At 42.0% G+C, this 13915-nt stretch overlaps 1 protein-coding gene across 10 annotated transcripts in view; it reads left to right on the top strand.

Moving 5' to 3' along the window:
- The window catches only part of WDFY3 (WD repeat and FYVE domain containing 3), a 205675-nt gene that overhangs the window by 68322 nt on the left and 123438 nt on the right, over positions 1–13915 (top strand). For 8 of the 10 annotated variants that reach the window (XM_087875091.1, XM_087875090.1, XM_034431140.3 and 5 more), the window contains exons 5-8: positions 645–806; positions 2738–2930; positions 10355–10541; positions 13648–13814. In XM_087875091.1, the coding sequence (XP_087731217.1) occupies positions 645–806; positions 2738–2930; positions 10355–10541; positions 13648–13814 (709 nt within the window). The remainder of the gene's footprint in view (positions 1–644; positions 807–2737; positions 2931–10354; positions 10542–13647; positions 13815–13915) is intronic. The other 2 variants (XM_087875093.1, XM_087875092.1) reach the window with 1 other exon arrangement.

Genomic DNA, 13915 nt, shown 5'->3' with positions numbered 1-13915 from the left:
TTGGAGAAAAGGTGCAGGTTGGGGAGAGTCCGCAAACAGCTGGTGTGTTGCTAACACAAAGGAGCTGACAAAGGTTGCACAAATGGGTGAGATTTACCCTAGCAACTTGCAGTCTTTCCTGCCAGCTTCCCCTTGACTTTCTGGAGAAGCCAGCAGGGAAATTTGCAAATGACAATTGCAGGATTGCAACTAGTCATAAATGCAAACCGATGATCAGGTGTCCTGATTGTGATCACATGACCATATGGGTACAGCCAGAACCTAGAGGACAAGTTGCAGTTGAAAATCACAGTTATGTTAATAACTATAAAGGTGAGCTGGTTGCCAAGCGCCCCAGATGCGATCAGGTGACCATGGAGGGTGCAGACATTGTTACTTCAAAATTGTGTCGTAAGTAGGATTAGGAGGGGTCCATCGTAACTTTGAATGGTCATTAAGCAACTGGTCATAAGTCGAGGAAGACTGCCTATAGTTGAGATAAAGTAAGCTTGAAGTTTACCTAATCTACACACAGGTTGTGAATGTTTTATCTTTCTACCTAATGAGAATGTTTTTGCTTTGGTTTGCAAACGTGCAAAACAGCAGATGAAGAACAAATTGCATACGAGGGTGACTTAAAAATGTTCTTTGCCGTTTCTCCCCAGAAAACCGTGGACTGCATGACAACTATGTCAGTGCCTTCCACACTTGTGAAATGTCTCTATCTGTTTTTTGACCTTCCACATGTGCCTGAGGTGGCCGGCGGAGCCCAGAATGAATTGCCTCTAGCGGAGCGAAGAGCGCTGTTGCAGAAAGTATTTGTGCAGGTAAGTGCACGGCAGCGATAATACATTTTAAATGACATTTCTTTACAAAGAGATTGGGTTGGAGGATGGCGGCTCTTAGAATATTTTCAGAACGGCAGGCAGTGCGTGTTAAAATGAAAAACCAGGTTAGGTCAGATAAGCATACAGACAATCTATCTGCGAGATTGCTAAGAGTCGACACTGACTTGATGGTACATAAACAGTCAATGAACGTGTGTGTGTGTGTGTGTGTGTGTGTGTGTGTGTGTGTGTGTGTGTGTGTAAGTGTAAAAATTCCTTCTGACCCCTAAGGGTAGTACACGTCTTCTTCAATTTCAGAGGCTTAAGAGTTTAAAGCAGAGGTCTTCAAACTTGGCAGCTTTAAGACTTGTGGATTTCAACTCCCAGAATTCTCCAGCCAGCTATGTTGGCTGGAGAATTCTGGGAATTGAAGTCCACAAGTCTTAAAGCTGCCAAGTTTGGGGACCCCTGGTTTAAAGGTTCTTCACAGTACACAGACGCACACATCCAGGGGTGGGCTTCAAAAATTTTAGCAAGGGGTTCTCTGCCCAGTTGCTGGGTGGGCATGGCCAAGTCTGCTTCCTACATCACGGCGGTGGGGGGGCGTTTTTGCCCTCCCTGGGTTCCGGAGTCTTTTTTCGAGCCTCTTTTCACCCTCCCTGAGCCTCCACACACCCCTGCACTTACATGCATCCAAAATGGGCCATGTGGGGACTCCTGGGAGGGGCAGGGTGGGGTGGGTGGGGCCAGCCAGGAATGGGATTTGGGGGTTCTCCGAACTGCACAGAATCTTAGCTAGAGGTTCTCCTGAACCCCTGTGAACCCCCAGCAGGCCACCCCTGCACACATCTTCAAGCAAACTGGTTACTGAAAACACACACACACACACATATCTTCAAGCAAACTAATTACTGAGAATAGAAACGACCCTAAGAATACAATAGCATATGTGTGTTGTTTTATGATATATGGTAGTTAAGCTAAAGGTGGCTACATGAATTTGTTTAATAACCAAGTCCCTCCAAGGAGTTGTTCACACTTTCCTATTTTGTTCACAGTTTATTTATTTATTTATTAAATCAATGAATTTCACAATCTAGTTAACCTGGGCGGCTTACAACATCATAAAAACAAGGATAAGTACTTTAAAACATTTCAATGAATGGGTAAATTAGGAACCAGAAGATGAATGGGCTGGGAATGGAATGTTCTTTAAATAGTAATAAATACTTATAAATGGTAATTGGTAAGGAAAACCTGTTAAGTGAATTTAGTATGTCTAGTTTAATGAAAAGAAGGACTAGTGGGTGACATGATAGCAGTGTTCCAATGTGTAAGGGGCTGCCCTAAAGAAGAGGGGGTCAAGCTATTCTCCAAAGCACCTGAGGGCAGGACAAGAAGCAATGGATGGAAACTAATCAAGGAGAGATCCAACCTAGAACTAAGGAGAAAATTTGTGACAGTGAGAACAATTAATCAGTGGAATGGCTTGCCTTCAGAAATCGTGGGTGCTCCCCTCACTGGAGGTTTTTAAGAAGAGACTACAAGACTTCTATATAAATACATGGTAGGCACATACCAGGCAATCAATCAATCTTCAATCTTCAACTCTGCACGGAGAACTACAATGCAGATAGAACACAACGAGGAGAGTGATACACGAGGGGGAGGGGGAGGGAGGGAGGGAGGGAGGGAGAGAGAGAGAGAGAGAGAGAGAGAGAGAGAGAGAGAGAGAGAGAGAGAGAGAGAGAGGCTCTCTCATGGCCTCCCTTATATAGACATCTTCTTAAAGCGGCAATAACCCTGCCGACTCATCCTCAGTCCATCATCCTGGTCCACAGCCTTACAGCATCTGGTCAGCTTTAAATCTTCATTATCCTGACATAGCGTTCAGCCTTTTTTCAAGTGGGTTTTGTTGCCTTTTCTTTCAGATCTTAGTGAAGCTGTGCAGTTTTGTGTCCCCAGCAGAAGAGCTGGCCCAAAAGGATGACCTCCAGCTTCTTTTCAGTGCAATAACCTCGTGGTGCCCTCCCTACAACCTGCCTTGGAGGAAGAGTGCAGGGGAAGTCCTGATGACTATATCACGTCACGGCCTTAGCGTCAACGTAGTGAAATACATTCACGGTTGGTGTTTCTTTTGTACAGGAAATTAGGTGGGATGAATAGATAAAGGTGAAATTGCCTTTGCTTTGAAGATACGCAGCGGGAGGAAAAAGAAATTCTATTTAATAGGTAACATGCAGTGATGAAATCCAGCAGGTTCTAACAGGTTCTGGAGAACCGGTAGCGGAAATTTTGAGTAGTTCGGAGAACCGGCAAATACCACCTCTGGCTGGCCCCAGAGTGGGAGATTTTGCAATATCCTTCCCCCAGAAGGGAAGGAAATAGAGATTTTGTAGTATCCTTCTCCTGGAGTGGGGTGGGAATGGAGATTTTGCAATATCCTTCCCCTGCCACACCCACCAAGCCATGTCCACAGAACCAGTAGGGAAACATTTTGAATTTCACCCCTGGTGAAATTCTTCTTCTTCTGTCCAATTGTGTCTGATGCTCAAGAGACTTCCCATAGAAGTACCTGCAGTTTTCTCATCGAGATTTTTCAAAAGTAGTTTGCCATTGCCTTTTTACCAAGGGCTGTGAGAAAGTGGACTGGCTTGAAGGTTACGCAGCTGGCTCTGTGTCTTAAATCAGGATTAGAACTCCCGGGTTTTTAGCCTGATGCTTTAACCATTACCCCACGGTTCTCGTTTGAAGGATTCTTTGTTCAAATCTTATGATCTCTAAAAGAATTCGATAGATCTGATGTAGACCTTAGCCCATAAATTATCCTTCCTGTTGTAAGAAGAACAAAGGGATGAACAGCAAAGGCAGTGGTGGGCTTCACATACTATAGCAACCAGTTCGCCCAGCACCGGAAATGTGACCGCGCACGCGCATGCGTGCGGAGTCACAAAACACGGCAATTCTCATGCGTGCGACGTCAAACAATATGGCAATTCTCTTGTGTGTGCCGTCCGTGCATGCGTGTGATGTCAAAAACACAGCGATATAGGACGGGATTGCGCCCGGGCAGATGGATTGCGCCCACCCGCAGGTCGCCATTACCGGTCCACCCGAACCGGCTGAATACCACCTCTGAGCGAAGGAGTATCTCCATGAAAGGTTGAGCTCCATGCAAGAGATAGCCTGCTTGGGAGGCAACCTCTCCCCTTATTTTTCTTGTTAACAAAACAAGAAAAGAGTTGATTGTAGACCATAAGGTAGTCCTTATGGGTAGTCCTTGATTTACAACCATTCATTTAGTGACTGTTTGAAGTTACAGCAGCACTGAAAAAGTGAGTTAATGACTGGTCCTCACACTTAAGATGTTTCAGTTTTCTCACAGTTATGTAATTAAAATTTGGGCACTTGGTAACTGGATGCATTTATGACAGTTGCACTGTCCCAGGGTCATATGATCACCTTTCCCTTTGGCCTCTGACAAACAGAGTAATGGGGAAGTCAGATTCGCTTAATGGTTACATGATTTGTTTAACAGCTGCAGTGATCTAAAGAAATTTTGGGTTCAGTTGTGGTCATAAATCGAGGATTACCTGTATTACATCTAATAATGTTGCTGGATCCAGCATTCTTTTCATCTGATCTTATATCCTACATTTGAACCTTTGACCATGAACTGTCTTTTTTTTTTTAGCTAGAACATGACTATACTTTTAGCCTGCCCTTTCTAGTATCCATTCTTGAAATGTCATACTGGCCTGAGTGGTATTTTAACTCCTGCAACTGTCTGCAGTTGATTCATTATCAAGTTTGGCAAAGGTCCTTATGCTTTCATTCCCTAAATCTCCGTGAGACAGAATAACATCAATTGATGGCTTGGCCTGTATTATATTGATAGATTATCTTGCCGTTGAAGCTGCTTAGACTGTGCTTGGTACCAACAATGTGACTTTTGGTAGAATAAAATTGGATTATCTTTTTTGGTATTTGGTTAGGAGATTCCTTTATGCAAATAAGAGATTTGCCAGTTTGGGCGGGATTGAGGTTGACACGATGCATTCTGTCAGCACAGATATTTCCCAAAGACTTCTAAGATAATTTTAAGGTCATTTTTTTAGATAAATTAACTTTTATTATCATTTTTTTTACGGTGAGCACATTGGTCACCCACATTAAAAATGAAATTCTGTTGCCTGCTCTCAAGAGAAAGTATATATCTACCCAAACACATACATAACACACATACACACATGCTATATACATACATAAATATATACCTGCACCATACACACACACACACACACACACACACACACACACACACACACATTAATCACTATCTATTTTGAATACATAGCGGAAAGAAGAAACCTGAGAGTTCACAAGGTTGATGCCTCTGAACTGTTTCATAAGTTATTTGGTGTGGTGTGATGATGTATGCGCTGGTAGCCCTGTCACTCCACTCTCTGGATCAGGTCATTATTTTTCTGATTTGGCATCTCTCCATTTGCGTTGAGAGAACAAATTTTATAGGAGCAGTAAGTCTGGAGGCTGCGTAATTAGTTCAGTCAGTAATAATCCAGTAACTTCTGTAGAGTTAGATTCATTGGCATGCATCTCAATACTGATGCTGCCAGCATCTGTGTCATCATTCTAAGACACTGGAATAGCTTGCATAGAGTTTTTAGGGTCTATCGTCGGTTTCAAAATCTCTATATATAAAAGTGAAAACCACTCACACAGTAATCACAAAATCTCCAGAACCGTAAATTCTACAAACTTGAAATTTGCCACGTATGTTCCTCTTGGCTTCTAGGTGCTCATAAGAAAGGATTTTTTGAAATGACCATCAGAGCATTAGTATTTCCTATATTATTATTAACACGCTCTGATGCTAAGGAGTTCTACTCCCCATCCCCACCTTAAAAGAAATCTGTTCCAAATCCAAAACACAAGCAGAGGAGAGGAGTTTCACTTTCAGTTTTACTTTCACAGCAGGAAGCAGCTTTACTACAGAACAGTTGAACTAAGCTATGCCCAGGCTCCTTCCTCTCTCCTTCTTGCTCACGCAGCAAATACTTGAGTTTCCAAACACCCCTCAACTCTCTCACACACTGACAGGATGCTAGCCAGATGAATACCGATGGATGCTGCTGGCTGGGACATTCTACTCCCCCTCCCCCTCTGTTCCAATCGCCAGTTGCATTACATTAACACACACTGATGCTACGGAGTTACACATTCTACATTAAGTTTCAGACTGTAAGTGTCAATTTATCAAGTCTGAGCACATAGTTTTGTAGCGAAGCATGGGCATCCAGCTAGTTATTACATATAGCACAATCAGAGACAGTGCAAGGAAACCACTTAGAAGATGGATTCCATTCATTATGCTAGGCTAGCGGTGTCAAACTCTATTTCATTGAGGTCCACATCAGGGTTGTGTTTGACCTTGGGGAGATGGGGTAGGTGTGGCCAGCTCAACGTTACTCGTGTTGAGGGTGCCTGTGGCTCAAGCACTCTGCCAGTGAAAATGGGCTCCTGCACTCCGTTTTTGGCTGCGATGGACTCCTGCAACCCTCTGCCAGTAAAAACAGAGCTCGAGAGGGCTGCATATGGTCCATTTCACTGACAGAGGCATCATGGGTCGGTCCTTTGCTGTTTCCAGGGCGGCTCGGCGGGCCAGATCTAAGCACCCCTTGGGCTGCATTTGGCCCCCGGGCCTTGAATTTTACACCCCTGTGCTAGGCCTGCAGGGTATATGGCAGTACTACAGTGGCTCTGTATGCGGCCCGTGGCCCATACATAGTAGACCCACTTCTCTAATCTTCCCACTCAGTGGAATACCTGGAAACCAGTGGTGGAATTTAAATTTTTTTACTACCAGTTCTGTGGGCGTGGCTTGGTGGGCGTGGTGTGGCTTGGTGGGCGTCGCAGAGGAAGGATACTGCAAAATCTCCATTCCCACCCCAGTCCAGGGGAAGGATACTGCAAAATCCCCATTCCCATCCCACTCCTGGGGGAAGGATATTGCAAAATCTCCATTCCCATCCCACTCTGGGACCAGCCAGTGGTGGTATTTGCTGATTCTCCGAACTACTCAAAATTTCCGTTAGTGGTTCTCCAAAACCGGTCAGAATAGCACCCCTGCTGGAAACCATGAGCATGGTTTTCTGTTCTGAGGTACAGCTGATGGACCATGCCAATTACAAGTGCTGCCATTTCCTCCAAGCTCTTAGTTCCTAACTACTATATGGATGCATACTTCAGAAATGGTTCTCCTGCAGCCTTATGATTTTTAGGTGAAGTGGTAATCACCCTCTTTTCAATACTTAGGAGTATATTATGCTGCAGGTTTTGGACCAGGGCAAATCCTGGACTGTGCTTTCTGAAGGATATATCTTTCTTCTGTGGCGCCCCATATGCCTGTTGTCTATCCCCAAAGATTCATTGGGCTGGATCATCAGTCATCTTAATTGTTTAATGGTGGTCATACCAGCCATAATTTCTTTTCAGTTTATATCTTGTACTGACAATGCTATTATCACCTCCTGATAAAAATGACCCTCCTTATTTTTTTATTTTTTTATTTATTTTTTAAATTTTTATACCGCCCCCTCTCCCGAAGGACTCGGGGCGGTGAACAGCCAAAATTAAAAACACACAATACAAATATTAAAATTATTAAATTAATTATTAATTATTAATTAATTAATTATTAAATAATTATTAATTATTATTAAAACAAAATTAAATCTTTGGCTTCCCCAATTTAAAACCCCTTACCCATAAAATTCCCCAATTAAAAATTTTTTAACCCAGCCCGGCTTGCTGAAATAAAAAAGTCTTCAGGGCCCGGCGGAAGGTCCGGAGGTCCGGGATCAGTCGTATCCCTGGGGGTAGCTCATTCCAGATAGTCCATCTACCCTCTGGACCTTCAGTTCCTTGAGCTGATGACAGGTGAATTAGCATAAGACTCCAGGGCTCTAAGAAGCCATGGACAGGGAAATGCATTAAAAGTGAGGTGGCAACTTTTATTACGGTGTTTTGCTCCCAGAGAATATACTTCACCATTTCATATGTGAGTGCCTACAGTTTGAGTTTTTTTTGTTGTTGTTCCATTCCAAAGGTTTAACATTTTCTTTTCTGAAAATCTGCCTTACTAGTATTTTAGGCTGGGTTTTTTTTTTTTTTTTTCCTTTTCATTTTCAGATAGGCGCTTGTTTCCCCTCACCACCTCACAGGCAATTTCAGAAAGCTCACAGTAATCTATATCCCCTCCAAACACTGATTGTTCCTTCCTGAAGATTTGTCAGCATTAATGAACAAAATCCATTGAGCCTTAGCAAAATTGGACCTGTGCCTGTTGACCATGAAATTTGGCTGTTGCCCCTAGCTCAATTATGCTGGCGAACCCCATTTACGGTTCCCCTCAGAGATAGGGTGATGATTTTCAGTCAGATCCATTTCCCCTGAAAGCCATTTTTAATTTTTACTTTTAACGAGGAAATGATTCAGCCCACATTTATCCCTGCTTCAGTGAATCGTTTAGGCGCACTGCTCTGCGCTCTCTAGGTGTTCAAAAGCCTTGGCCTTTTGTGGGAGCAGAGCATGCATCTCTCTGAAAATGTAGCAACTGTTGGACGGTTACAATTTTAGAAGGAAATGTTTTCCAGCTTTGCAGCAGAAAATTGCCTTTTCGGAGTATAAGATGCCCCTTTTATTCCCCTAAAAGTGGGTGAAAATTTAGGAGTGTTGTATAGACCCAATAAGAGTGTTTTTGGGCTCCCAAGCTCCGCATGTCGTGTTTTCGCGCTCCCAGGCCTCCAGAAGCACTCTGCAGGCCAAAAACGGGTGCGTTTTTGGCGAAAAGGGGCCCGTTTTTGGCAAAAATGGGCCATGCTTCTGGGGGCCTGGGATGGTGAAAATGTGATGCGCGTAGGGCTTGGGAACCCAAAGATGGCCCGTTTTCGGTGAAAACGGGCTGTGCAGAGCACTGCAGAGTGCTTCTGGGGGCCTGGGAGGGCGAAAATCTGACACGCGGATGCCAAAAGCTATTTTTTTCTTGTTTTCCTCCTGTAAATTTAGGTGCGTTTTATAATCTGGTGCGTTTTATAGTCCAAAAAATACAGTACATATTGGATCACAGAGATTACTCTTTTCACATGAATTAATGAAACGACCAACACTTTTGTGTGTGTGTGTGTGCACGTGCACGCACCCATTTCAGTTCAGGCTGGGCCGATATAAGTTGTATCTTTTCACAGGATACCACTTTGCAGGCTCCAATCTGGGCTGGTCACTGGGACCTGAGGTTTTTTATCTTCCAAGCTTTCGGACTCGTGCTGAAGCCCATCCTCAAGGAACTTCTCTGTAGCAGAGAGTGTGCTGTTCTGTGTGTGGTATTTATAGGGCCTGTGTGGGTTATGTGCGGCTTTTTAGATATTGATCGGGGGTGTGTTGATGGCTGGCTTTTAAGTCATTTAGTTGTCCTTTCACTTTTGTCATTTGTTGAGCTAGTCTCCACCATTAATTTTTGACACTATACTTAGATGCCAGACTTACATTTGATTGGATAATGTTATCATTAGGCCGGTGTGTGAGTCACATTATTACTTATATGTGTGTGGCATTACTAATACTTGTGTGGCATTAAGATCACAATGAAGGACATATTGTTTTCTCTGTAACTGCAGTTCAGATCAGTTCAGCTCTGTAACTGCAGTTCAGTTCAACTGGTTGCACGCAGTTCAAAGACTTCTAGTATAAATGCCGAGGCAATTGTTCAGAAATTTGAAAATACAGAAAACAACTAGTCAATAGGAGTGCTGATTTACCACCAGTTTATCAAGTACTTGTGAGGTGAGGGCTTGGCAGCACAAGGAAACAACAGCCAATGACTTAATAGCTAGCCATCAACACCCCAATCAACTACTAAAAAGCCATACACAACCAGGCACCCTGTAAATACCACACACAGAATAGCCGAAAGGACACATTCTGCTAGAGAGAAATTCCCTGAGGATGGGCCCCAGCACAAGTCCGAAAGCTCGGAAGACTAAATCTGTGGTCCCAGTGACCGACCCAGATTGGATCCTACTGAAAACAACTTGTCATGTCTGTGGAAATGAAGGAGATGATTGTGCAATTGCCTTTAGTAAAGAGTAAAGTTTTCCAATTCATATTTGAACCTGTACAGATGTCTCGGTTTGTAACATAACTATGCTGCAAATATTTAGATTTCCACTGGATGGCAGCAATGAGGTTTTTTTTCCCCTGCCATCTGCTGGTCACATCAATTTTTGCAGTCCAGATATGGGAGACTTAACATCTTGCTTCTTTCCTAGCATTCTAAAATGAGGAAATTATGTGAACGATGCAGCATCTGTATTTCTTTCTTTATATACGGGAAATAACCTTAACTGATTATTTGTATGTCACTTAACTTGAAATCTGCTACAAGCATTAAAATTACCTCAGAGTGAGTCCTTGAGCATTTCCAACATTTATCATTTGAAAACATTTTTTTTTCTTTAATATGTTTTCAGAAAAGGAATGCCTCTCAACGTGTGTTCAGAACATGCAGCAATCGGATGATCTTTCTCCCTTAGAAATAGTTGAAATGTTTGCTGGGCTGTCCTGTTTCCTCAAAGATTCCAGTGATGTGTCTCAAACGCTGCTAGATGATTTTAGGATATGGCAAGGATATAATTTTCTGTTTGATCTTTTACTCAGGTATGCAGATCATGTTTGTAAGTATATCTTCTTGCTTAAACGAGGCGCCTTACCAATGTATAAATGTTGTAAGTAAAATAGTATTGTGAATATGCAGGTGAAAAATTCAACCTTCTTATTAGGCTATATTAAAATAGTACTATCCTACAGAGACTGTTTTAGCTTCTAGTTCTAATTCAATTAGAAATATCCAATAGAATGTTCTATCATCAAAGTAGCGAACATCTGTAGCTCTGGTGTAGGATGAGAATGGAGGTTCATTCTCCGAGCTGTGGGTTGGTTTCCAAACGTTTTATTACAAGGCTAGGTAACATCTTCAGCAGAAATCAGGGAATTCAGAAGGACACCAACACGGATATTCCCTAAAGTCCCCTGAAGATGTTATCTAACCTATTAATGAAAGGTTTGGAAACCAACCACAAGCTCCGAAAACAAACCTCCACTTTTATTGTCTATGGAGATTCTCAGTCATCCAGGTCATGGTGATCTCAGAGATGCTTTTTCAAGAGGCAACTGGACTTTCTGATTTTTCTTTGAAGACGTTTTGCTTCTCATCCAAGAAGCTTCTTTAATTTACTTTACTTTACTTTATTGTCATTGCGCCTCGTACAATGAAATTAAATGCCAACTTCAGTGTACATTGTAACTATAAAAATAAAACACAAACACACATCCTTTGCATTCTATACAATTGAATTGAAAACCCCTGATACTGCATTAATATTGCACTATACAGTAGAATTCAATATAGTTACTGCTCTGGGATAGAAGCTGTTTTTCAGCCTATTTGTCCTTGTTTTTATTGTCCTGACTTCCGGTGGGCCCGGAAGGCCCGAAAATCATCTGGCCGGTGCACGCATGTGCGCTGGAGCTGAGCTACATCTCAGAGGCACATCTGTGTCTACAGATATGGCTCTGCGTGCCACCTGTGGCAAGTGTGCCACAGGTTCGCCATCCCTGGCCTAATCTAAAATAAAGCATTGATAATAATTCATAAACTAATCTAGATTTTTTTGACTGGTGAACCCATTTCGATTCCCTTCTTTGGTAAGGACAGTAACCAGTATTTATTTATTTGAGAATATCAGAATCTATCTGATATCGTAGAGTTAACTATCATGCTTTACTTTTTGTTTTTAAGTATTTACCTTATCATTCTCAAATTCTGCAATATGGTATGGCCCTAACATGATAAAGTAATTTGTGTAACCGCTCCCTGATAATAAATAAACCAAATTGTTTCAATATGATTATGGTTGAAGAAAAATATATCATCATCTTCGTTTAACGAGCCCATAATCCCTTGCGGGGTGGAGTCTGGGCAACTGAATGGAGCTAGCAAAGTGTTTACTGGCCGGATGCCCTTCCTATCCCCAATGCGGAGTTTTGTTCAGCAGATATATTCCCATTGTGCCCAGAGAGAGAAATATCTGCCTCTACCTAGGATCGAACTCACAGCCTCCTGATTGTGAAATGAGAGCTCCACCTCTAGGCCACCGCACCACTCTGGTTGAAGAAAAATATATAATGTTAAATATTAATAATTTTAAGCTATAAATCCAGAGAAGGAGGACCACAACTGCTCATTGTGGCTTTGTGTAGGTAGAATGGGAGCATTGACAAAACTCGCTCACTAGTTTATGGTAGTCTTAGACTGGCGTGGCTGTAAATCTAAGGTCTCCAGATTCTCAAAACCCTTTTTCTAGAATTGCTTATTCAGCAGTAGACTCTCAATCATGACTCAGCCACTGTAGATACTGTATTGCAGTCAAGAAGGAAACCGACTACAAGCAATTTACTTATTACTGCAGTATACACCAAACCTTTATATACTGTATATCAGTGCTTCAGCATTTGGGCACTTTTGTCCTGCCTTTCTAAGTTAATAAATATTTGGACATTCTCTTAAAGGTCAAAAAAGGCACTGGGGATTTGTTTGTTTTAGCTAGTCTATGAATATCCCTGATATGCCAGCTTTGTAACAGTCTGTGTCATATCTGAATTTCTCTTTTTTCCTATTTAACTTAATATCTGTATATTCCCCCAAACAATTTGTGGGTTTTTAAAAAAAAATGAGAAATAGCTCCTTCCTTGTATTACAACACTGCCAAGTTGTGGCACTAACAAGATGAGATAATTTTATGGTGTCAGTAGTAACTCCACTCCTCCATACTGACAACAGTACATTAATGAAAACCCAGATGAATTTAATTTGTATATTCTTGTGAATCAATTCCCCTGTTTGTCCAAAAAGGTTTCCCTCAATCTCTGATGGTGATACAGAGGCAGTTTTCGTTGCAAATGCTTGTGAAATAAATACGGATATTTGCTACATGCTTTAAAATGTGAAGTGTTTGGATTAGGAAGTTACGTTTAATTTGAAAGAGCATAGAGGGAAAGGAAGAGAAATTACTTAAAGGTAGATCGTATTATGGAATATGTAGCCCACGTTATCTCTCTTACTCCCCTATTCACTCAATTAACATTTTCCGTAGAAAATTTCATTCAGGAGAGCATGTAGACTAGGGGTGAAATGCTACCGGTTTGGACAGGTTCGGGCAAACCAGTGGTAAAAAATGCTACCAGTTCGGGCGAACTGGTATTTCTGATGATCAGCTGGGCGACGATCAGCTGTGAAGTGTGATTTATATTAGCTAGAATCGTCGGATTTCCTGCTTTCTAGCTAATCTAAATCATGTGGCACAGCGGATTCCCCCCCTTGCTGTTCTACTTACCTTTGCAGACTTGGAAGGCTTCAAAATGTTCCTTTTTCAGCGATGCGTGGGCGCGCCTCAGACACTCACGTGCACACGCTCGGTAGAGACTTACAGAACCGGTAGCTGACTTCAGACGATTTCACTGCTGGTGTAGATATAACCATAGCTTCTGAGACAGATCTATGGTGTGGATCTGCTTAAAATGGCCTTAAGGTTTCTAAAAGATTCCTGTTATAATGAACCCTGAACTTTAACTTTGGAACGATGCTAAATAAAATTGTGTTTTGAAATCAACTGGTTTTATTAATTAATTTATTGCAATGTTCCAGATTTCAATGCAGAGAAAGCCATGTGTTTTTGTTCAGTAAATGTATGTGTTTTTCCTGAAGGTTAGAACAAGCAAAAGAGGCAGAATCCAAGGATGCGTTGAAGGATTTAGTTAACCTGATAACCTCATTAACAACATATGGTGTGAATGAATTAAAACCAGCTGGCATTACTACGGGGGCACCTTTCTTACTGCCTGGATTTGCCGTTCCACAACCTGCAGGCAAAGGTACTGTTATTCTTTTTTACCTTATACATGCATAATAACATGGACAGATATTGTCCTGGGTTTTTATAATAGTTCCATTTAAAAAAAAAAATCTGTCCCAA

Source organism: Pantherophis guttatus, chromosome 8 (assembly GCF_059756535.1).
Source record: "Pantherophis guttatus breed Tessera chromosome 8, ASM5975653v1, whole genome shotgun sequence".
NCBI lineage: Eukaryota > Metazoa > Chordata > Lepidosauria > Squamata > Colubridae > Pantherophis > Pantherophis guttatus.
The sequence above is the reverse complement of the archived record's forward strand: the minus strand, read 5'-3'. Positions and strand labels throughout refer to the sequence as shown.